Source organism: Podarcis vaucheri (assembly GCF_965113315.1).
Source record: "Podarcis vaucheri genome assembly, chromosome: 11".
NCBI lineage: Eukaryota > Metazoa > Chordata > Lepidosauria > Squamata > Lacertidae > Podarcis > Podarcis vaucheri.
In genome coordinates this window covers 51,793,035-51,817,660 of record NC_138749.1, presented here as the reverse complement: position 1 = coordinate 51,817,660, position 24,626 = coordinate 51,793,035, and the positions used below count along the sequence as shown (strand labels likewise).

The 24,626-nt window shown below is 40.9% G+C and overlaps 1 protein-coding gene across 1 annotated transcript in view; it reads right to left on the bottom strand.

The window, feature by feature from the left end:
* Positions 1-20,057: 20,057 nt before the first annotated feature.
* Positions 20,058-24,626, bottom strand: part of CHSY3 (chondroitin sulfate synthase 3) — a 97,400-nt gene continuing 92,831 nt past the window's right edge. The window contains exon 3 of the mRNA XM_082191565.1: positions 20,058-23,471. Within this exon, the coding sequence (XP_082047691.1) occupies positions 21,909-23,471 (1,563 nt within the window). The 3' untranslated portion in view covers positions 20,058-21,908. The remainder of the gene's footprint in view (positions 23,472-24,626) is intronic.

The window sequence follows — 24,626 nt, the reverse complement described above, 5'->3', positions numbered from 1 at the left end:
CACACATGTAGAACTGTTGCGTGTCACATGTCTGTTTACATTCTAGCACAGCTTGCTGGGAACTTCCGTTGTGTCTATAGCTTTTGCTTTTCCCTGTTCTCTCTGAGAAGACAAGACGACATGTTTCTTTGTCCTGATTTATGACTAATAAATCTGTAGTTGTAGTATGCTTTCACAAGCCTCACGCCTATTCTGTGTGCACAGTTCAATCTGCTGATAGTGTGCCCTGGCTTTGAAGCCCAGGTCACTGATTTAAGTCAGAGCAGAGGCCGATGGGTCTTCGCAGCGGGACAGCTGGAAGGAGACAGCCCAGCTGGGGCTAGCCAGCTGGCCTCCCGGCCCTCTGCATGTTAACAGATCCCTGCCATGATGGCTGACCAGGGCTGACCCAGGGCATCTCGCTATCTGAATTAGAACAGCCAATAGCAGTCCCCCAAATCCATAGGAATATAACACCAAAGGAGCCTAGCACTAAAGGTTAATTCAGTTATTCTGGGGAATTTAGGCAGAAACTCCCACCACCACCTCTCCCCCTACCTGGCAGCCAAATTCAGCAATAATACATTATTGTAAATATTTGCTGCTGTCATGACACTCCAGATCAGCTGCTTGAGGCATTCACTTCATTCTACCTGACAGTTGGGTCAGCTTGGGGGAACTTACAGCAGGGCTTCCCAAACTCGTTTTTCCAGCTGTTGTTAGACTACAACTCCCATCACCCCTAGCTAGTGGGGCCAGTGGTCAAGGATGATGGGAGTTGTAGTTCCAAAACAGCTGGAGACCCAGGTTTGGGAAAGCCTGACTTAAAGGGTCTCCCCTGTGTGGTAATAGGCCTTCTTCAACACCTGCTACCCCTTCTGAGGCATCTAATCATAGCCTGCATTTTTATCAAGGCTTATAGTTTGATTAGGGTCTGTATTTTAAAATGAGCTTAAAGATTTTCAAATGTTTTATGCCAGGCAGAAGACCAACTTCCTAAGTACTTTGGCAAGATGTTTATCCTCCTGGACAAGGGGGCCCCCTGATTTATAGCAGAAAACAATTCTCAAAGTCAAAGGGAATTACAGGCTGAAGACCAAGGTTACACTGACCCTACATAATTAATAGTTGGTAAACAGTAAAATAAAACCATGTGCCTTAAACTTGAGCCATATCTTCCTAAGGTTAAAGGCCAAGAGTAAATGGAAAAGAAAACAACTGGCTGAGAAGGGAAGTGTAAATAGAAGAAGAGGCTTTTATTTTGAGGCTGTAAACTGGTCCTTCCTTTACTTTGAGAAGGTTTATTCTTCTAAAAAGCTATCTATGATAATGTATGAAATATACTGGTTTAAATGTAATTATGCAAAGGATCTAGAAAGAAAGAAATGTTAAATTCTTATTTCATAGAGTCATATTGCTGTAGGAGACCAGAGGGGCAAACGAGCCCAGCCCCCTGCCAGACAGGAGACGCCATCAAGCACTCCTGATATATGGTTGTCAGGCCTTTGTTTAAAGACCTCCAAAAAGGAGATCTTTCATTGATGATGCATGAGAATGTGAACCCAAGATCCCTGACATCTGTCTAAGATAAAAATTTAAAACTATTAACCATCTGTTTTGGAGGGCAATAAGGCAAGGAGGGCAAGAGGTGAGCTGGTAATTAAGGTTCCTTGTTGAGACAAATGTAAGATATATGACTACTTATTTGTCATTTATAGATAGAAGAATATATAGCTTTTTGTATCCCATAAAAGGCAATAGGAAATGGGTGTATCTTTTAGGATTGGTTATAGCAATCAGCCAATAGGAAATTCAACCAGGCTGATTGGACAGAGGCAGCCAAAGGAGGAGCAAGGGGGCTGGACTGAGGGAATATAAGTGCTGGCCATGATGACAGGAGTCCAGGCCAGAGCTTGGTAATCATATACCATTGTGCCTCTCATTTATTTGTCTGACAAATAAATTATTATTTTAATTTCTCTATTGCTGCGTTGAATATTTCATTCCAGCTAAGCGTTAACCACGAGCAGGGTGCTACACTTCCTTTCTGCCAGGTAAGGCTTCGAGTGAGAGGGCTCAGGGAAGGAGCAAGGGCAGATAAATAGGTTCACCTACCCACTTGGGTTTTTTAAATATTCCACAAGAATTGTCAGATTTGATGGCTTTTGGGATGAGCCAGGGGTAAGGGGTAGACTTCAACATAACTAAATATAGTATGGTGTCTCACAACTTTTTACACTAATTCTTCTTCACAGAGATTAGTGTGTGTGTGTGTGTGTAGGCAGGAAGAGGGAATGAATATCACTATCAGGTATAATACTCTCAAATTCTGCTCTTCTTAAGTCAGAACAACAAAGAATTGGAAGAGCCTCTGAGACTATTTAGGACTGTGTTCAGTTTTTTCAAACCTTGTCTTGTGTTCTTTTAATCTGCCAGTTAATGTCATCCAAATGACATTCATCCTTTCGTCCATGCCTCTTCCCCACAGAATTGGTTTTTTTAATATGTAAAAAAACCAACAACCTCTCCCTGCAAAAATCTTGAAAAATCCTACATCAAAGGATCTTCAAATCAGCCATGAAATAAAAACAGCCATTCCTTCTGTCTTAGTTTTCAAGTGCGAGCAGATGAAGAGACAGAAAGTGTTTCACTTGTGGAACTGGGTGATAGTTTTACAGATTTTTTTTTAGCACTTAGAGCTATTAAAATTCAGGTTACATAACCTCATAAAACTTAAGGAATTCATCAAACTGCAAGCTGCTCTTGGCTTACTAATGGTTTAAGGTGCTTCAGCGTCATTCTAATAAATCAATATTAGGAAACACATCCTGTCCATTAAGGCTTGTGACTCAGTGTCTCAAAAACCAAAGAAAACAACAGAAATTAGATGTTTTGGTTCTGAGTGTTTGCTGAGAGTGAGCTATGGAGAACTTCTGAACTTGGGGCTCCAAAGGTTGGCTGAATCACCACCACCCTGCAACTTTCACAGGGAACAGAAGTAAATCAATGGGAGAAACTCGCCACCATCATGGGTTCATCACCTCGTTGTTGCTTTGTTGCTGCTGTTTCCTTTCCCCACTATAAAAATTAAGGCTGAGCTAAAATGCCCTTCTATTTTACTACCCCATTTAAAAGCAGAAAAAATAGTAGTTTGGGAAAATTCAACAACTTTTCAAGGATGTGACCAAACTCACCACCCAGCAACAGCTCAACTTCATAACTGCCATTTTTATTTTTATTAACAGAATTCCCAAACAAAGCATCAATGAGAGCCCCCGATTTCATGACAATCACTTCTTAGAATAAAACTGTGTCTGCACATTCTTTTTTTTAATTAAATTTTATTGTTGTTGTTGTTTAGTCGTTTAGTCGTGTTCGACTCTTCGTGACCCCATGGACCAGAGCACGCTAAATTTTATTAGATGTTACCAAAAAACAAACAAACTGAAAAGAAAAAACGAAATAGAAACAATACATAATCATACATAAAAACATTTATCTACACAATTTTCCAGAATGCAGAAAAGAAAAGAAGAAAGACGAAAGATAAAAGAAACAAAAAAAAGAAGAGAAAAAATACTTTTCATAATCAATAATTCCAAATTCATACTTCAAACATTACAATATATAAATCCTAGTTAAAATATTATGAAAGACTTCCACCGCATTCACCACACATCTCTTGGTTATCTAATTCGCCTTTACATCTGTTCTTCAGTCACTTCCTTTCCTTAAATTCTTTCATAGTCCATCTAATCTTTGTAAGAGCTCTGCTATTGCCATAGATAAAACCAGAAGCGAAGCAACTTGCTGCGGTGTCAAGAGTGGCGCTCGTCCCAGAGGACATGGCGCACTGCCCACGGGGGGCGTGGCATGTGTCCCTGGGGTGTGGTGCCTGTACCGGGGGAGTGCGCGGTGCATGCCCTGGGGGATGCCACCGATCAGGGGTTGACATTTTGTCAAAAAAACCACCACTTTGGAATGGTACCCGGGGTGGACCGCCCCACCCCCACCCCACCCCTCAGAATGCCCCTGGGTAAAACCAAACCCTAACACACCTTTTAGAGTTCTGGGAACATGGGTGTTATCTGTCTGTCCTTTTGCACTAAGTCATTACCCAAACTCCTTATCGTGTGCTTCTAGTTCTCTGAACATGGAGAAGGAGTGATATAACTCCGAGCCAAGTGTCTCGATATACAAGACATAAATACCGAACCGACCCCAACTTTATCCATTTTTCCACCTTGCTGTGGCCATCTTGTGTCCTGCCAGCGAAGGGATACTGCTCCACTGGTGTGTCATGTTCCAGCAGTGCAAGCAGAATTAGGAATGATTCTGTTCTAGTCATTGGGAACAAGTGAAAGCTAACGTTACTTTGAAACTGCAGACCTCTGGTGGGTATAATCAGCAATTTAGTAGCACACCATCAATCAGCATTCTGCGCATGGGATGGGACAGAGATATGAATTTTACAGCTTGCAATCCTTCATCAGTTCTCTCGCTTTCTCTTTTTTAATTAGAGGAACTTTCATATAAAGTTCCAACAGATGTTACATTATTAGTGGTAATCTTTGCAGCTTCACAAAACTGTCATTACTGCCCTTTTTATTTGCTAAAAATGTCATCAGAGATAATCACTTAATTAGAAATAAAGCTATTTTATCCATAATTTCTGCCATCAGTGTTCTGGAAGACAGTGTTTGCTCAGTTAATTATGAATTTGACACCTGACATTTGCTTATATAAAATGAAATTACCTGAACGATTAAAGGTGTCTCATATGTGTTCCCCACAGTTGCCAATGGCCAAAGATCAAATTAGAAAGTCAATATTGGGTCAGAAACATATAAGATGACTTATGGGTGTATTGTTATTAAATCATTAACAAGGCATATTTCTCATCCGGCAAATGATTTGTTCAGGCAATACTATTGAAAATGAACACAGTGATAATTTATCATTCGTCTACTGAGCATATTAATAGAAAACAGCTTTCATAGTTGTAGGAGCCACCTAAGATTGCAGTAGACACCACTAAAAGCATTTCTTAGGGAAGCTGGTGAGAGTTTGGTCTGATAACCAGCTCCAAAATGCTCAGTTTCTAGTTAGTTTCAGGTTCCTTCTGGATTCTATACAGAAGAGCCAATCGCTAAGATGACACTTATTTACGGTCAAAGCAGAGCTCAGTTCAGGAAAATAATAGTCTAAATTGACAAGCTGCTTTCAAGAGTTGCTTACCATCCAGTTTCATATATCACAGAGCAGGAAAATGCTCAACAGGCATAGCAGCAATCTTAAAAATATATTTTGACTGAGTGCAATCCACTCTTGCCTTAATTGTTGGCCAACCGGATTCTGTACAAAGAGAAACTGTTGATATTCCTGATGGTAGCAAATGTAGCTTCTGGAAAGGAAATATTCTGCAGCATTTCCAAAACTTTAATAGAGTTTGAATGTACACCTGGTCCTTCAGGGGCACATTTACCCCATTCAGAACCAGGGAGACCCCCACATCTGCCCACCCCGTCCCCCAAGAAATGTACTTCTGTCTAGTCATGATTCAACCTCAATCTGTTAGCTGCCATCCATCCTCCAACCACTTCCAGACACTCCAAGAAAGGTTTTAATGTTTGTTGTTATTGTTCCTGTATTTTTGTTGGAAGCGACCCAGGGTGACTGGGACAACCTAGTCAGACGGACAGAATATAATAAATACATTATTATTATTATTATTATTATTATTATTATTATTATTATTATTATCACCTTCACCATTATTATTAGTCATACCACCATTTAAAACTACTCTGACCCTCATTTCTTTGTTGTTATATAGTTCTTGGGTCCATAGCAAAAGTCTGCAGTCAATGTTGGCAAACTGAAATTTCTCCCACAGTCTATTGCAACCAGTAGAGTCAAATGCAGCAGAAATATCAATAAAAGCTACATAGACTATTCTTACTGTTCTTAGTGTATTTCCTTATAATATGGCTTAGGTTAAAACATGGATCCATGGTACTGTAAAAAAAACACCTGTATCCTCCTATGAACCCTGCTTGATCTTCATGAATAATGTTGTTCCTTTGCAACCAGTATGATAATTTTTGAAGACGATGTCATGCATATAGCTTTGAGATTTCTAACAAGCTAATTGTGCAATCTTCTGATTCTCTTCAGTCAGTTTTTTTTAACCACCCGTTGCACTGAAGCATTTTACAGCTTCTGAGTCTGTTTCTGTTCTTTGACTTGCCTATTGAAACTAACAATGGACATTTATGGAAGACTCCCTGGGGCCCAGATAGCTTTTGTTGAGGCATTCGGGAAAGGGGATTACTGAACCAAGTTACTTGGAAATAAAATAACCCCCAAAGCAGAGCATTCTTTATCAGCACTGAATTTATGCAAAACTGTTTTGAAAACGTGGCTCTGTGAATGTGTGCCCATCCTAATATAATCATGAGCTGCAAAATAAGATAAAAATACATGAGTGGATCTCAGCATCGTACAAAACAGTTGCCTTTCTCTCAGTATAATTTGCTGTGAGAAACACAAATGTACCATCACTATTCAATGGGATTATACTTTGGAGGAGTGTGACGTGCATACATTTTATAGTCTCTGGAGCCAACGATGCATATAACTCCATTAGCATTAATGGGAGTTGTGTATAATCCCCTCCATGAGAGAACAGCCCTCGAGGTAAGATTATGCTACGAAATACTTGCAGCAAGATACGAGGTCAGCACAGAGCAGAGGGAAAACCACAATGATGCGGTGGAAAACTAGAACAGCACTAAATTATTGCTGGCCGGCCAACAAGCAGCTTAAAGATTAGATGACAAGCAGATAGTAGTGGGCTCATACCTGCGTCTTACGGATCAAGCGGATGTCAAGTAGAAAAGGTTTCAAATGTGGCTATTTTCCAGCAAAGGCACATAGTCACTGGGAAATGTGATGGGTGCACACTCTTAAGACAGAGCTTTATTTCCTAGACAGGACATTGTACTCTGAAGCTGGGCTTTCAGGGGGAACTCGCCAAAACTCAGTCTTGGCACTTCTCAGGTGAGTTCCAGCACTTCTCAGGTGGGCATCATTGCTATTAAAAGAGATGAGTTCCAGCACCTCTTTTTCTAGAAAAATGGCACTGCTCTGAAGGCTTTCTGTTGAATAAAGAGGTATATGAATTTTGTTAAAGAAAATGAAGGGGTGGTGGGTGATCTCTTGTTGGATGTCTTCAAGTGCAAGCTTGATAGCTATTGGAGATGCTCCATTTCTGGAGTTCCTGGGTGGAATAATAATAATAATAATAATAATAATAATAATAATAATAATATTTATACCCTGCCCATCTGGCTGGGTTTCCCCAGCCACACTGGGCAGCTCCCAACAGAATATTAAAAATAGAACATTAAACATTAAAAACTTCCTTAAACAGGGCTGCAATCAGATGTCTTCTAAAAGTCAGATAGTTATTTCCTTGACATCTGATGGGAGGACGTTCTACAGGGCGGGAGCTACTACCGAGAAGGCCCTCTGCCTGGTTCCCTGTAACCTCACTTCTCGCAGTGAGGGAACCACCAGAAAGCCCTCGGAGGTGAACCTCAGTGTCCGGGCTGAACGATGGGGGTGGAGATGCTCCTTCAGGCCATCAGTGCCCTCTCCAAACTATGTGATTCTATGCACTCTTACTAAAGTGTTGCTGGTTTCTAGCCTGGCAATAGGTTTGTGGTAGCTGTGCTCCTCTTGTGGGACCACCTCACTGCTTTGAGGTATTTAAATATGCTATTGAAAACTAGTTGCTGAGGAGCAGAAATGGGAGAGGGTACCTGCCTTCTGGCCCTGCTTGCAGGCTAGCCAGAGGCACCTGATTGGTCCCTGTGGAAAAGAGGATTCTGGACTAGATGGATCACTGGGCAGATTCAACAGGGCTCTGCTTGTGTCCTCAGGCTGATGCTTCTATTATTTTTGGCTTTAAATGTGTGCATGTGAGAGGTTTCACTTCTCTGTGTGCTGCCTTGAATACTGCTTCGAACACATTCCCCTGCCCTTTGTTTATTGACTAGGCTGATGCAGAGTTCTGAAGCATTCAAAAGCTGGTACCCTATGTTGTGTTATTTGGATTGGCCTAATAAATGTATTGGCCTAATGTGGTTTTTATTTTTATTTTTTTCCATATTGGCCCAACACTATTTGCCTTTGTGTAACTGTGAAAGAAGCAGATAGAGGAGTCGAAAACTGGGACCCTAAACTGGAGCAGGAAAAGAACAGAACGTTATTCTCCAAAAGAACATACTCTCCGAATGCTAGCAAAAGCTACTCAGTTATTTTTACCTGGCACACCACCAGGTTCATTTTTGCTAATATAAAGACAGCCCAATTTCTCGTTATTCCTGCTTTTCGCCCATCAGGGAACCTGTGTGCTTCACTTAAGGATGGAGACAGACTTTGCTAGTACAGCTGGCCTTGCTTTTTCCACAGAAGGGAGCTGGCTGTGTTTCTTCTGTTCCTTTTCAGTTGAGAGTTTCAAACAAAAGTACACGAGAGAGGAAAGAGTGAAGCAATGAAACCCAGAATTCTTTCAAGTTCAGGGAAAGGCATTTCAAAACCATTAGTAATTGACCTGACAACTCCCTCTGCAGTCTTTCTGACCATGCTGTTATGAAGCAGTGACGTAAAAGCATACAAACTCATTCCAGTTTTATAAATAGGCTGCGAGGTGTAGGAAAAAGTTGGTCTAGCTGAGATTTATGTAACACTGTGTGAAATGGGCACATGGGCAAAACTGCCTACAGACACAATTCCTTCCAGTAGTAAAAATCAAGACATTTTATTCCCCTGTCCTATATGAAACTAGGAAAGAGTTGAAACAGGGAAGCACGTTTTTCTGAAAGTTTGCATTCTTCTAGAAAGGCACAACTCTATACACTATGGTTACCAGATTTTTTTACAAGGAATCCGGGGAGACTTTTAAAAAATTAAAAATCCATGCTTTATTATTTTAGGAAAGGGTTGCCCAGAGTTCTTGGCCTTTTCTAGAGGGGGGAACCCCAAAGTTGTCGGGCGTTCACCTTGACACAAGTCATGCAGAGAAGCCCATCTACAAACACACAAATGCCCAAAAGAGGGGTTGGGGTGGGGGGAGAGAGAGATTGAGTTAAGGTGCTTGCTGGTCTTGGGGAAACACACATTAAAACACACACACAAGGCTCCGTCTCTCTCTCACACACACACAACAAAGCACAGCTCTTTTCTAGGCTTCTCCTCCTCTTTTTCACCACCTCAGGGCCTCACTCACCCCCCCCCCTCAACTTGGGTGCACAGAGCCCGTAGCAGAAAAGCGCCACAGGCTCTTCTGCTCTGCACGATTTCAGGGCAAGTGTTGATCAAGGAAGCGAGCCAGAAGGAAGCTCTCTGGCTCACGCTTCAGTTTAAATAGCGCCCCCCACCAGCCAGCAGATTGGCTGGCTGGAACTTTGACGTGGCCGGGACCTCCAGTGCTGCTCGCTGCCATGGCACCCGCCATGTTGCCTCGCCGGAAGTCAACCAGGCATAAATCGGGGACATTAATTAAAATCCGGGGACATTCCGGGGACAAATTTTGTCCGGGGACAGATTGGTGAATCCGGGGACTGTCCCTGGGAACTGGGGACGTCTGGGAACCCTACTATACACACCTGGGAGGAAATCCAATTCAACTCAATGGGGCATACTTCTAAGCAGACATTCAATGGGTTGCTGTGCTAAGTTTTTTCCCTTCCCTGTATCCCCCCCCAAAAAAAAAACCTATCCAGCTATCATGGAGGTTCTGGTAATTTATCCTACAAATTATGTGGCTCCCCACCACAAGAAACACTGCCACAGCATGAGAGCATGTGTGTCGGAACACATTCACACATTCACAAATCCCTTTGCTTAAAGAAAGGGTGTCTGTTTGTCCTTGGTTGATATTATTGCTATAGTTAATTCTGATGGTTCTTTGCTAAGAATAATATCCCCACCACCAAAATTTACTTTCAGTGGGACTTGCTTCCTGGTAGCTGTTCATAAGATTGAAACCTTAGTAAACTGTACCACACCAACTCTTTAATATTGTTGCAAACATCTGGAAAGGTCATCCATTTATCTCCTTAAATGACCAATGAAACACACATTGTCCACCCTGACTTCTTCTCAGAGCAAGATAAATTTACATAAAAGATATTACAAAATCTAATCCGATACAAAGCTGTCATGGTGAGCAAATATCAGATACTTAAAAGCAACTGCTGATTCAGATTATTCTTTCTAAACACCTCTCAGCAAGTGAGGAAACATATAAATTTATCTTCAGAGAATGACTGCAGTGAATTTGTCACACAAACACAACCATCTAAAGTGAAGGACCTACAAAATGTATTAGAGTGTAAAGATGTGATGATATCCTTTTTCCTATTTCCAAGATATTAAAATTATTCTCATCCAAGGTGTGTGTATGTCTTTTGTTTAATATCTTATCTTCCAGACGTGGTCTGGGACATAGTTCAATAACAAATCTTCTGTTCCATTTGGACCAGTTACTTAAAATAGGTTTTATAGAGAAACAGATTCCTCGGTATTATTCATGTTTATTCTGGATTTCACATCCAACCAGAATAACTGAATAAATGCATTTTTAGTAAGAAAACACCGGCAAGCACATTTGATGTCTTCCCATATGGTTTGTAAATCAGTGTTCTTGCACACATGCATACTCCCACTGCTGCTCTTACATGGAGCATATTTTGTTAAAATAATCCTTCCCCCAACTCTGGCTCAATAGAAATCTCCAATCAAAACATATAAGCCTCCTACAGAATGACTTTAAGCACCACTGGAACACTGTCAAAAATGTAAGGCATAATTCAGTCAGTGGCAGAGGAATCCTCTCTGGCACCCAGGGTGGGACGCTGAGGGGTGGGACAAACCCCCCAGTGGTGCATGCACGATGTCCATACGGATTGCACACATGCAGCACCCCATATGGACTGTGCATGTGTGGCATCCTGTACAGAGTGCGCATGTGCAGCAGCCCACCGCTCGCACGGCGACCATATGGGCTGCTATGCATGCACACTCGGTACAGGCTGCCGCACATGCGCAGTCTGTACAGGCCACCGCTCACGTGCCATCCATATGGGCTGCTGCGCAAGCGGCATCCCATACGGACTGCGCATGTGCAGCATCCCATATGGGCTGCCTCTCACACGGCAACTGTACGGGCTGCCGTGCGTGCGTGCGCACTCAGTACGGGCTGCCGCACATGCACAATCCATATGGGATGCTGCACATGCGCATGTGTGGCATCCCGTACAGAATGTGCACGTGCAGCAGCCCGTATGGTCGCTGTGCGAGAGGCAGCCCATACGTATGCCTGTATGGGCAGCGCGGGAGAGCGGCGGCACCTATGCTGACTGTGCGCACCCTCGGCCGCTCTACAGCTGGGGGGAGGCAGGGATCATCTTATCACACACACACACACACCCGAGAGTGGAACCGGGGCGGACAGCCCCCTCTGCCCCCCCACTTCGTATGCCCCTGAATTCAGTATCAGCAGATAAAACTTGTCTTCTCACCCGGAGGGTCATCTAGTAGTCCAACCCCCACAACGCAGGAATCCAAGAGAAAAATGGAAAATCCCATTTATCCATTCAATTTTCTCTGTCCATTACTGAATTACATAGTTCAGTAGACTCATACCAGACCAGTACTGCTAAATAAACCTGGTGTAGTTTTGGATATTATATCATTGTTTCCATGATTAATGCTAACTAGTAAACATGAAGCCATAGTATGTACAGTTTGAAGAAAAGAAGTCAGGAATACAAAGATTCCCTCTCCCTGTGCATATGGTCACAGGAATAAGCAATATAAAGAGACTTTTGATTTTATTTTTCTACAAAGCCGCCTCTGGTGCATTGGATTCCTCTTCTTTCATTTGCCGAAAGGAATTTTTGAGTTAGCCGCACAGGATCTATTAGAGGTCAGAGTTTTATTCTGGCTCCTTTCCTGTCCATCAATCACAGGTACAGTCCCTCTATGCACAACCAACGAACACTAGGTAAAATGCATGATCACAGATGTGCAGTTTGCATCGTAAGAGACTAGCAAATAAATAAAACAAAACTGTACGGATGCTGCCATACAGCTGTGGTGCCATCTGAAAAACCCAGCTGCCTAGCAATGGAGTGGCTACCATTTTGCTCCAGAATACTAAGTCCAGGGTAGCTCAGTCGCTATGGCATGAGACCCTTAATCTCAGGGTTGTGTGCTTGAGCCCCATATTGGGCAAAAGATTCCTGCATTATAGGGGATTTTCCAAGATGAGCCTTTCAGCTCTGCAATTCTACAACACAGTATTTTATGCCCCAGACAAGTAGGGGAAGGAGAGGATGAGGAAATTTGATCATAGACTTCTCGCATGCTGCCTGTTTTGGCTCTGTGTGTAAGGTTGTGCTTTGCTTCTTCTACGTTTCTCCCTTTGCTGCTATTGACAGAATTAATGATACGTTCTGTTAGCCTAAACCACACCGAAGTTGCTCCCTCTCTAACGGTCCAAGGCAATTGAGGTCAGCGGAGCTGCACTGGGTATTGCCTAAGAAGGTATTTTGTATGACACAACCACCTTGGCTCTAGTATAATGGCTCAATGTTTCACTGTAGATCAGTGATGGCCAAACTTGGCCCTCCAGCTGTTTTGGGACTACAACTCCCATCATCCCTAGCTAACAGGACCAGTGGTCAGGGATGATGGGAATTGTATTCCCAAAACAGCTGGAGGGCCAAGTTTGGCCATCACTGCTGTAGATGAACCTCGCAGGACCTCTGCCCTTACTACTGCTCAGATGTTTCAAAACAACCTACCTTTTTCCTTGACTTGCAAAAGGCAGCAATTTAAAAAGTACATGCCCAGCCATTTGACAGTGTGCAGGCTGCTACAGCACAACATGTTTATTTAGGAGGATATTACTCTTTAATAGAAGAATTGTGAAGGAGTTCGATAAGCCCTTCCAAGTCAGTGGTTTAAACAAACACAGCACCCCTTCTCCTGTTCCTCCGTGTCCTTAGCTGATATTTCCATTCAACACTTGCCTTAGTGTTCTTCACTTTGAGGTTCCAGCAAAGGAATTTGCTTCTGCAATTTTTTACTTGCATCAATTAATGGTTCAGATTGTTAAAAAATCAATTTTTCTAAAACAGGAATGGAACCCAGAATTTTCATTCATGAAGTTACGCATCTTTCTTGATAAAAGAGGCCAGTTCTAAGAAATCCAATTTAGAACTGAAGACATTAAGAGATTGCCATGGGTTATAAGATAATAATGATATTGCTAAGAAGGATGAGGAGGAACTTCCCCGTTAATCTTCCTGCCCTGTCTGTAGAAATGAAACACATTTGGAACTATTTAGCTTGGCTTTTAAGAGCTTTCCTGAAATAAGAGGAAATGTCTTTCTAAATATTTCAATTTTCAGGATGGATAATTGTTAGCTACGTAATGTGAAGAGAAAGAAAGCTACAATCAAAGCCGCAATTTGAACAATTTGTTTTTAGACATCTCCCCTTCTGACCAATATCCTAACTATATCCTATAGACTTGCAAGTAATCTACAATTATATTTGAGGTCTGGGTCTCATGATACTCCCATACTTGGTAAAATCAAAATGAGGTCGTTTCCTAACCCAGTTTTTCTCATTTCATTTCAGTACATGCAATCCCTCATATGAGATTTATTATATCAGTGCAACTGTTAAGACTTGCCTGCCAAGGGCTCTCTGGCATCAGGCAGTAATATTTTTTGTGTTTGTGTTTTTTGCTGGGCATTTCGACAGTTTCAGTAGTCCTGCTTTGAGTGGATGTTGTCAGTGCTCATTACTGTGCTCAGTTGGGGTGGATATTTTTGTTTTTGGTGAATTTTAATGAACCATTTTAGGATATTTGTTTTCTATTTCAATTTTTTAATTATTTACTACTTTGCTGTTCACCTTGGGATTCCTTTCCGAGCTCCCAGTACGTTTCCGAGCACAATTCAAAGTGTTGGTGCTGACCTTTAAAGCCCTAAACGGCCTCAGTCCTGTATACCTGAAGGAGCGTCTCCACCCCCATCGTTCTGCCCGGACGCTGAGGTCCAGCGCTGAGGGCCTTCTGGTGGTTCCCTCATTGCGAGAAGCAAAGCTACAGGGAACCAGGCAGAGGGCCTTCTCGGTAGTGGCGCCTGCCCTGTGGAACGCCCTCCCACGAGATGTCAAAGCGATAAACAACTACCTGACATTCAGAAGACATCTTAAGGCAGCCCTGTTCAGGGAAGTTTTTAATGTGTGATATTTTAGTGTATTTTTGGTTTCTATGGAAGCCGCCCAGAGTGGCTGGGGAGGCCCAGCCAGATGGGCAGGGTATAAATAATAAATTATTATTATTATTATTATTATTATTATTATTATTATTATTATTATTATTATTATTCTATGACACAATAAATAGATTAAAGTAAGCTCAGCCACAAGGGACACAGGTAGCACTGTTGTGTAAGCCACTGAGCCTTGGGCTTGCCGATCGGAAGGTCGGCGGTTCGAATCCCCACGACGGGATGAGCTCCCGTTGCTTGGTCCCTGCTCCTGCCAACCTAGCAGTTCAAAAGCACATCAAAGTGCAAGTAGATAAATAGGTACCGCTCTGGTGGGAAGGTAAACAGTGTTTCCATGTGCTGCTCTGGTTTCACCAGAAGCGGCTTAGTCATGCTGGCCACATGACCCAGAAAAACTGTCTGCGGACAAACGTCGGCTCCCTCTGCCAGTAAAGTGAGATGAGCGCCACAACCTGAGTCGTTTGTGACTGGACTTAACTGTCAGGGGTCCTTTACTTCAATAAATACCAGCTTAAGCCATGGAAGAACCTTGACAATGAAATATGCTGCACAACTAAGCTAATTGTTATGGAAGCCTTGTATTGTCCAATATAAAGATAGCCCTGGTCAATTCCAAAAACCTACATGAGTCATCCCACTAAGCTATAAATGCCTCCACTGTTGATCACACACACATCACATTTAAAGAACTCACTCTCTGAGATTTGTTAGGAGACCTCTCACAGAGCTACAATTCCCAGCATCCTTAACATACAGCTCGCAAGATTATTTGAGAGAAGTAATGACTGTTAAAGTGGTGTAAGAGTGCTTTAAACATTGTGACCAAAAATACTATACAGTGGTACCTCAGGTTACATACGCTTCAGGTTACAGACTCCACTAACCCAGAAATATTACCTCGGGTTAAGAACTTTGCTTCAGGATGAGAACAGAAATTGTGCTGTGGTGGCGTGGCAGCAGCAGCAGGAGGCCCCATTAGCTAAAGTGGTGCTTCAGGTTAAGAACAGTTTCAGGTTAAGAACGGACCTCCGGAACGAATTAAGTACGTAACCTGAGGTACCACTGTATTGAACACTGCTAATGTCAACATGAACGGCTATATCATCTTACCAATTAGTCTGGAGTCTTTTACATTTCTGAGGCTAGTATTTATTAATGTGCTACTACAGTGCTGAAAAATTTCCATGATTCACTCTTTCAGTACTACTTTTCCAAGTTTTCCTTCTTTCTGGCATTTACCCGTTTAGATTTGCCACAAACTTCTCCTAAAATGATATTTCTGGTTTTGGTTTATTGAAAAAAGCTGAAGCAGAGCACTTTCTTGAATGAGTTTCTACTTCTGTTGCAAATGATTTCCATTTGCCTGTCAACAATACTTTAATAGCCTCATGAATGGTATTATTTCATCCCTAACCTTTCCTTGTTCATCCAGGAATCCCAGTGAGTCAAGGAAACCCTTTAAAAGCCTTACTCATCTATACAGAAATATAGCCAGACATGACTTTCTGTCCTTATTATGTGTCCTGGAACAGCATTACTCAAGAAACTAGGTTGTGGAATGAAGAAAAAAAATTGCACAAAGCTTATCATTGGTTCTGCATGGATGTTTGCTTTTACGTAAAGTGAAAACACAGTTTTCTGTTATTTAAATTAAGTTATAGTTTCGCTTTACAATTAAAAGTTTCATCACTGTGTGATTTCACAAGAAAGCTTCAACTTAGCTACTGCTTTCAGAAGACTATGGGGAGATGATTTGGCTAAAATTGAGGGAGCCAGGCAGTGGAACTTAACTGAGGGTCCCCTAACACAATATTCTCACATCTGAATATACCCTATGTCTTCTCCTTGAAACAGGTGCTCCCACAATAGGAATACGTCTTTACAAAATGAATAGATAGGAACCCTATTTGAAACAGGAAGTACATGAACATGTTGTAGAACTCTCCTTCCCCTACTACCCCTTGCAAATTTCCATTACCACAACATTTACGGGAAGTTTAGACAGATGTAGTTTACCTTCCAAATTTTTACCCTTTCAGGAATATGACACTCCCCTCTCTCGAATGGACATTAGTGTCCATAGGGAACAGGTGCAGAAGATTTTTCTAGTCTGGAAGCCATGTTTGGGGGGGTCACATGACAATGCTTGGTTGGAGCCAGAAGCCAAAAGTCAATGAGACCATGGATGATGGAATTCATACCTACATTCCAGCCATGCAAAATCCAAATGTTTCTATAAACATGCCCCTCTCCATTTCCGAAACAAGCAAAAGGCTTTATCTATCATAGTTCAACAGCACATTTCAGCCAGGCGGAAACCATGCCGTGATCTTTGGGTGAAGTGCGATATAGAAATCCAGCAAACAAACAAACCAGTTGAAGAGGACATGTAACAAGGCCTGTGGAAGGCGCGTGGCTTGGGAGTGTTCTAAGGAGCGGAGAAACCAGCATTGTTATTCATATTCTGCTTCATGTAGTGTTGCTTCCAAGTACTTTTTTATCATAAGCATGTGACAAAGGGAAAACAGGCAAGAATGAGGTATTAACAACAAACATGGAGTAGAGGAGACTTAAGTGATGGAATGAGCAGAGTGAAGCTGAGATAAGCTGTTCAGTTTCCTCCTCCAAAATCATCTCATCAACTGCACTACCATGGATACAAATGAGAGAAAGAAAGAGGAATGTTTATATATTTCAGTTGGTTTGATTTGGCAGCCAGTTCTGGTTTTAAAACATTTTTGAAGCTAGCTGTTTGGTTTACTATATTTGAGAGCTGGTTTTAGCATCCGTTGCTCCCATTGCTCGGTCCCAGCTCCTGCCAACCTAGCAGTTTGAAAGACCAAAAAAGTGCAAGTAGATAAATAGGTACTGCTCCGGCGGGGAGGTAAATGGCGTTTCCATGCGTTACTCTGGTTTCGGTGTTCCATTGCGCCAGAAGCGGTTTAGTCATGCTGGCCACATGACCTGGAAAAACTGTCTGCGGACAAACACTGGCTCCCTCGGCCTGTAAAGCGAGATGAGCCCTGAGTCATCTGCAACTAGACCTAACTGTCAGGGGTCCTTTACCTTTACCTTTTAGCATCATTTGACTGGCCATTTGAACTAGAGGTGGTCTGAATTGGCTGGGTTCAACGTGCATCCATGTGCAGCTATGCCCAGATATTGTTTGGTGCAATTAAAGCTGGCTTGGCATTTCAGAGTGGGGGAAATACAGATTTTTCTTCGCTCAAGGCAGCATACAGTCAACTTCAACTGGATGTATAGCTCTGTGAAATCATCATATGCATTACATTATCAACAACTCCATGTTAACGGGGGAAATGACAATAAAGCATCAGCTGAACAATGTTTCCAAACAGGAATGAAAAAAATGGGGGTGGGGTGAACTTAAAGGTAGGGCTTTTCCGGAGGGTTTTTCACAACTCTCAGAACTAAACCTTGAAAAGAACACCTATCACCTTGCATTACTGATCCCTCTTTCCCCCCCTTTTGAAAGATTTAATTAGATCGGTGGCTTTAATCAGATTGTTGGCTAATTAGGCCGGTGGCATTTTTGACTAACCATCTTGAAATATGCCAAGGGTAGACATGATGGGGATACACAGTCATTGGGAAAATGAAAGCATTAGGTTGAACAGGTTTAATATTTTCTTCTTCTTAAAACCTACTCACTGCTTTCATGGGGATGGGTAATGTGTAATTGGGCAGATAGTATTTTACAATACAACTCTTGAAGTAATGAGTTGTGGGTGTGCATGGGAGGGAGTGAATAAATCCTACTCTTATATGCAGTCATTTGTCCTTGGCAATTGGGAATTTTACATAAAACAGGGTCCTAAGTCCCACATGACTGTTGATCTCAGTTGCAATATTCCAAACTGTTTCAAGAGGAGGGAAACCTTTGCACCATCATTAGGTCTCTCGTAAAACTTGTACCAAAAGCAAATGGCTAAAATCAACATGACTAGCTAGCACCTAAGTTTCTCTGCCAGATATACTGCTAATTAAACTACAATGAAAACTACTTTGAATTGAGAGGACAAAAATATCTCAGTTTTCATTTGCACTTCAAATTACACATTCCCCCCAACCATAAATTAATAGAGAATTGTGTGAGAAATAATATATCATTTTATCTTCAGGATGTCTGGAGAAATTGGCTATTACTATCTATACTGTCAAAAAGACACGCTAGAAACATAAGCAATGATGCTTGAACAAGACACTAGATGAAAGGGGGGAACTGTAAGATAATGTAGTTTTGAGACGCATGTTCACAACATAATGCTGTGTTGTATTTTCTAATTCTGGGTGTAACTCAGCAGGAATCAACCTGCAATTCAACAGGATCCTTTGGAATGGACAACAGCTGTAATTTTTTGGGCACAGCTCCTATTCACCCACTAGGACTTGGGCATGGCAAAACCCCAGTAGACTACAACCATTATGTCAATGTCATCTATAGAAGGTATCTGCTACCACAGAATAGCTACCACGATTTATCTGAGAACAGTTATTCCAAACACAATGCAATATTTTATAACAAACATTTATAATCCAGTTTGTAACAAAGAAATCCATCATATAAACAAATGAATTCGTCATACACTAAATAAATATCTCTAAATAGTAGGAACTAACATTTTAAAGTTTTTTTTCAACACAGGACCCGATCCGGCAAGTCCTTAATACACAGAACTCCCTCTGCAGTCACCCAGTTCAGTTCACGTTCTATGGTGCAATTTAGTCTGATCAAACAATCTAAATTTAGTCCAAAGGTGAGCACAAATATTTTAGCAGGTATATAAAGGAATAATTAAGACAGATTGCCAGGACTTATTTGCCATCAGCAATGAGCTTAGTTTTTCAAATGCTGTGCACAGTCAAATGACATATATATATATAGTCAAATTGTAAATTATCTGGAGTTTCAAGCAAAGCTTGGCTTGGCTGGATAAATTAAAACAGAACAACATAAGAATGTGCAGATCCTGGAAAGTAAAGGTTTTGGCTTTGACATATGGTTACGCATTTCAATTTGAAGAATTTAGTTCAGTAACTGGGGAACAACATATTTCAGAGACAAAGGACTGAGACTGTGAGTTCTTCTGCCTTTCAACATCTTGTCTAAATGCCAGAAAAATGAGTGATGCCTAATCTGACTTCATATAAGGCGATGGGAGTACTGTGATGGACACATCAATCTAATGTGTTGGCTTACCCAGATCTAGCTTTTGCATTAGTGAAGTTTTTGATAAACCTAAACTTTTATTATGCATGCAAGAAATTCTGAGAGTGTCATGTGCCAGAAGGATTTACACCTTAGGCTAAATATATGTCAGGGACAAACCCCTAGACGATAGTTATTTCATGACAGCTCCAACCTGGTTTCAATGAAGTGCGCAAGCAATGCAGGGAGCAACATGTAGCAACGCTCAACCACAAGAGGAGAGAAACTGCTAGTGCTTGGTGGAAGGTATGCCTTGCTTGTTTTTGAACTGGTATGGATTGCTAGCCATGAAATACGTACATGCGCAAATGACTGTGAAATGTGATTGTTCTGCAGGGAGATTCTGAGAGATGAAGGGCAGGAACAGTAAATCATAATTTAAAAACAGCATCATAGGTTCCCAACACCAAGAAGAATGGAAGATTAAATATGGCAGAAAAAGGCTTTGGGAACCTGGTGATAATATTCACAATATTTTTCTAGTTCTTACATCTATGTGATGTCTCTCCAGTTACAATTCATGCTGGTTTAAGGGTATCTAGATCAGGCATAGGCAAACTCGGCCCTCCAGATGTTTTGGGACTACAACTCCCATCATCCCTAGCTAACAGGACCAGTAGTCAGGGACGATGGGAATTGTAGTCTCAAAACATCTGGAGGGCCGAGTTTGCCTATGCCTGATCTAGATACATGATTGCTAGGTAGGACTTTGTCATTTTTTAAAGGAGTTTTGAGGATACACGCTTTAATGCCCATTCCCCTTTCATTTCCTTACAAGCCTTATGAGCCCATTCAACTGTGGCATTTGATGATTTGTGATTCATTGGAAACTTATGGAAATAGGATCAAAGGTTATTATAACCGAAAGAGATACATATGATGCATTTGAACACGTATTGTAAGGGGGGTTGCTTCCTTAAAACATCCATAAATATTATGTGCTCAGATTCCCTGTTGTTTGCATTATATTACATATGCATCTTGATATTATTTTTTTTACATTTCTTGGATATGTCCTCTGGATTCTTAGAACAGTTTTGTTACAAAATATTCTACCTCTCTGTCATAAATGCAATTTAAAAGAATTTGGGCAAGAAATGGTTTGAAATGGCTATTCCTTTGCTTTTACAAAATAATAATAATAATAGTACTAATACAAAAAACAGACCTAACATTTTGGTATCTAATTGATTTTCCATTCAGTATTCCATCAATATACCTTGACATTTCTGTATTCTTCAGAGAGAGGTCTTAACACATTCCATTTCCTATAAATCTTCACTAATATAAATATATTGGCAAGAACTTTGACCAGCAATAGTCATTTCATACTTAAATAATTACATTTCCTTTTAAGTTTAACAAGGATTGGTTCAGAATATCAATATTAATGCACAATTATAAAAAGACAATATTAAGTACCCTTTTATTTCCCTTTGTATCAAGTGCAGTCTTATGAAAGGAACAAAATATAAAATTATTTATATATTAGAGGCTCATTCTAAACAGAGACAAAGCAACATATTCTTGTCTTTGACAAAAAAATATGGTGTGTCTGTACTTTTATTATAAATAACCACATTGTGTCATGATTTCTTCTTGCCAGCAAATGAAGGACATTGGTTCAGAAACCTTCTCAGCATATGTAAATATTTGACTAAGTCATGCTTCCTTGAGAAAACACAGTCCAATTGCATTCAGAGTAGATGGTAATAAGGAGATCATTCGCGTACGACATTTAAGGTTCTTGGTAGCCAGTACCAGTTGCACTAGGAAAGAAAACCCTCAGTTTGTATGTGGTTTTTCCTCTTATTTTAAAAAAATAGAGATACAGTCAGTTATTTGTTTACTTTAAAAATTATAAAGATGAAGAATAATACTGTTTATTTTAGTTCTCATATAAATTATAAAACTCAAGTTTGGCAGAGTCTCTTACCCCGGGGGAAGCATAAAGCACTTTTGTGGTATCTTCACCAGAAAATATTTGTATCACATTAAGTTTGACAGACATGATGAAGATTGATATGGAATCCTACAGCCCAAAGAGAACATTCTTCTGTTGCAGCTCCACGTGACGGATGTGCTCCGTGGGATTATTTGATTGCCATGATTTCACTCAGTTTATTGATCAAAGGGAGTAGAAAGAGACCATACTGAATCAGTTCAGTAGGAATCTGTAATGTTCCCGACAGCAGACTCTGTTTGTTTGAGGTCAAAAACATATCCTTTGGAAGACAAAAATGGAATTGTAAGAATGCAACGAACAAAAAGAAAGAAGGAATGAGGTAAAATCCCCTAGGATGGCAAAGCGAATTAGAATGTCAGGAGAGTGTTCGGTTATACCTGACACCTAAATGTTTTTCTAGCCATATTTCAGCTAGTTGCATGGCAGAGGCAAATGTACTTGCTTTGGACCCCAAACACATCTTGTATTGTTTAGGATCTAGGTTGGGATCACAATGAACTGGATGAAATACATGTACAACTCCCACTTCTTGGCTCCTAAACGCCTTAAGTCCAGAATTTATTACTTTAGTAAAGAGGTCTACATCCTCAAGTCCCCAGCCTTGAATAGAGGTATCAAATCCACCAGCATTCACAAGGTCACTTTTGTAAATGCAGGTAATCCCAAACCCATAGTCCCTCCAAAACCCAGTTTTCTTTGTGAAAACAAAGTTGCTGTCCACTGGAGGGTTGCCCCCATGTGTTACTTTGGGGTCATACTGACTGAAAATAATAGGATAATAAACCTGTTGTCCTTGAATGGTGTTAGCTCTACACCGCTGGAGAAAATCGGGGGTAAATATAAGGTCAACATCGCAAAATAGCAGCAAAGTGTCATTGTCAAACTTAGAGGAGGCCATTTCAAGACCCAAACCTCTAGAGAAAACTCCCGACATTGGAATGATGGTCATGTCTGCCATAGGATACTTCTTTTGATATTCATTGATCAGCTCTGTGTGTTTGCTGGAATCCTGACCAGAATCAGAGTTAAAGAGAATGACTGCCAGCTTTACGTTCTGCTTGGAAATAAGGCAGGTCTTTTCAAAATTCTCCATAAATCTTAGGAATATATCGTATCTCCCTGTGAGAGGGACAAGAATGTGAACCTTCTTGTCACTGATTCCCCCTGTTTCTTTGGTGCCTTGGAATGATGAAAACATTTTCAGAGAATTAGAAAGGAAGGATAAAGACTGCATGTCGCTGTTCACGTTTTCTACCAGGCTTCTTACATCCAGCTCTTCTTCCTCTTTGAAAAATGGTTTACTAAATAATTGTTGAAGGTAGGCATGGCGCCGAACTGGAACAGTGACTTTTCTTCCTTTGTGCCTCTTATACAAAAGAAGCAAATCCAGAATGTATTCCACACCATGCAAAGGGTCAACCCTGCGGTACCCATACTGTATTTCATTGAAGTCAATCAGCCTTCCTCTAGATTTAGAGTTCTCATTGATCATTTCCATTACCTGCATTACAGTATCATCTAATGCTGCCCGCAGGATGCTATTAATACTCTGTCTAGGTGGCTGATTCTCAGCCATTGAGTAAAGCAGCTTTCCAGTCAAAAATTCCCATTCAATAACTTCATTCCTGTCACGTGGCTGAAAGCGGTTGAAAGATGGCATCATTCCAAGAAGCTGATCATCTTTGCTGATTTCATCGTTACTGAGCTTGCTCATGAGGGCACTTTCCCGGTGAAGCTGGATGGTACGATAACGCAATTCTGAAATTTTACGGGCCAATATGTAATTGTGAAGCCTATACTGATAGGCTGGCCTTTTATTTGGATGAAGTGTAATGGCTGTGTGAATTTTGCTGTTGTGAAGATCTTGTATATAACCCTTCCGGTTGTGTTCATAGTTTTCATGGAACAACTGCTGCATCTAGAAAACAAAAACAATAACTATTATTAGGTGTGTTTCTTCCAGCTATGACATATCAGGAAAAACAATGACTCACTTATATTAACTTATTTTTTCCTAAATAATACGCTATACTGCAAGCTTGCTTTTCACCATTGAATTATTATTATTTTTTTAAAAAATGTTTTTTCAACTATAGTATTTCTCTTCACTCACTCATGTAAGGAAAAGAAATTCTATCTATTTTACAGGAAAATTACTCTATTTTAGAGTACAAATGTGTATATTGGGGAGAAGGGTAAGGAAAGAAGAGGGAACGGGAGGACCAGCTAATCAGTTCTTCTAATCTTAAAATGTGAAAACACTATTTCAAGTACATTTTTGTAAGCGTCCAAGTCTCATATTTTTAGTGACCTATTATTGCTACTACAGTTGGGTGATCATGTATACATTTCTGCTCCTACTTGTTATCAATTAATCAAAGTTTTAAAGGAAGTACAAAGTATAAAAAATATAAAATCAAAGCCTCAGAAGAACAAATGTGTCAAGTTAGGAGCCAACAATCAGAGTGAGTCTAAGACGTATTACATTCAGACATATTGCCACTTGTTTAGTAATGAATTTATTAGAACCCTTCTACTCAACAGGGTCTCATCTCCAAGGATCAAGCAAGAAACTGCCTCTTAAGGGGATAAATTGTGTCCTCTGACCCCTCTATAGAATCTACAACAGAAAAACACATGAGAGACTGTTTCAAGCTCTGAATGAATGAAAGAACACCATCTGTCCTTGGAAGGAACTTTCGCAAATCTGTCGTCCACGATCTTGGAGGATAAAATGTTAAAATGTGCCAACCAAACTATTCTTCTGCACTTGGCTATTGTTAAAAAAGATAGATATGGTGTACGTTTGTTTGAAGTAGATTAAGTATAGCACAGTGAGGGTGGTGTACGTGGCCCAGGGGTCAGCAAACCTTTTCAGCAGGGGGCCAGTCCACTGTCCCTCAGATCTTGTGGAGGGCCGGACTATATTTTTTTGGGGGGGGTGGGAATGAACAAATTCCTACGCCCCACAAATAACCCAGAGATGCATTTTAAATAAAAGCACACATTCTACGCATGTAAAAACATGCTGATTCCCGGACCATCCGCAGTTCGGATTTAGAAGGTGATTGGG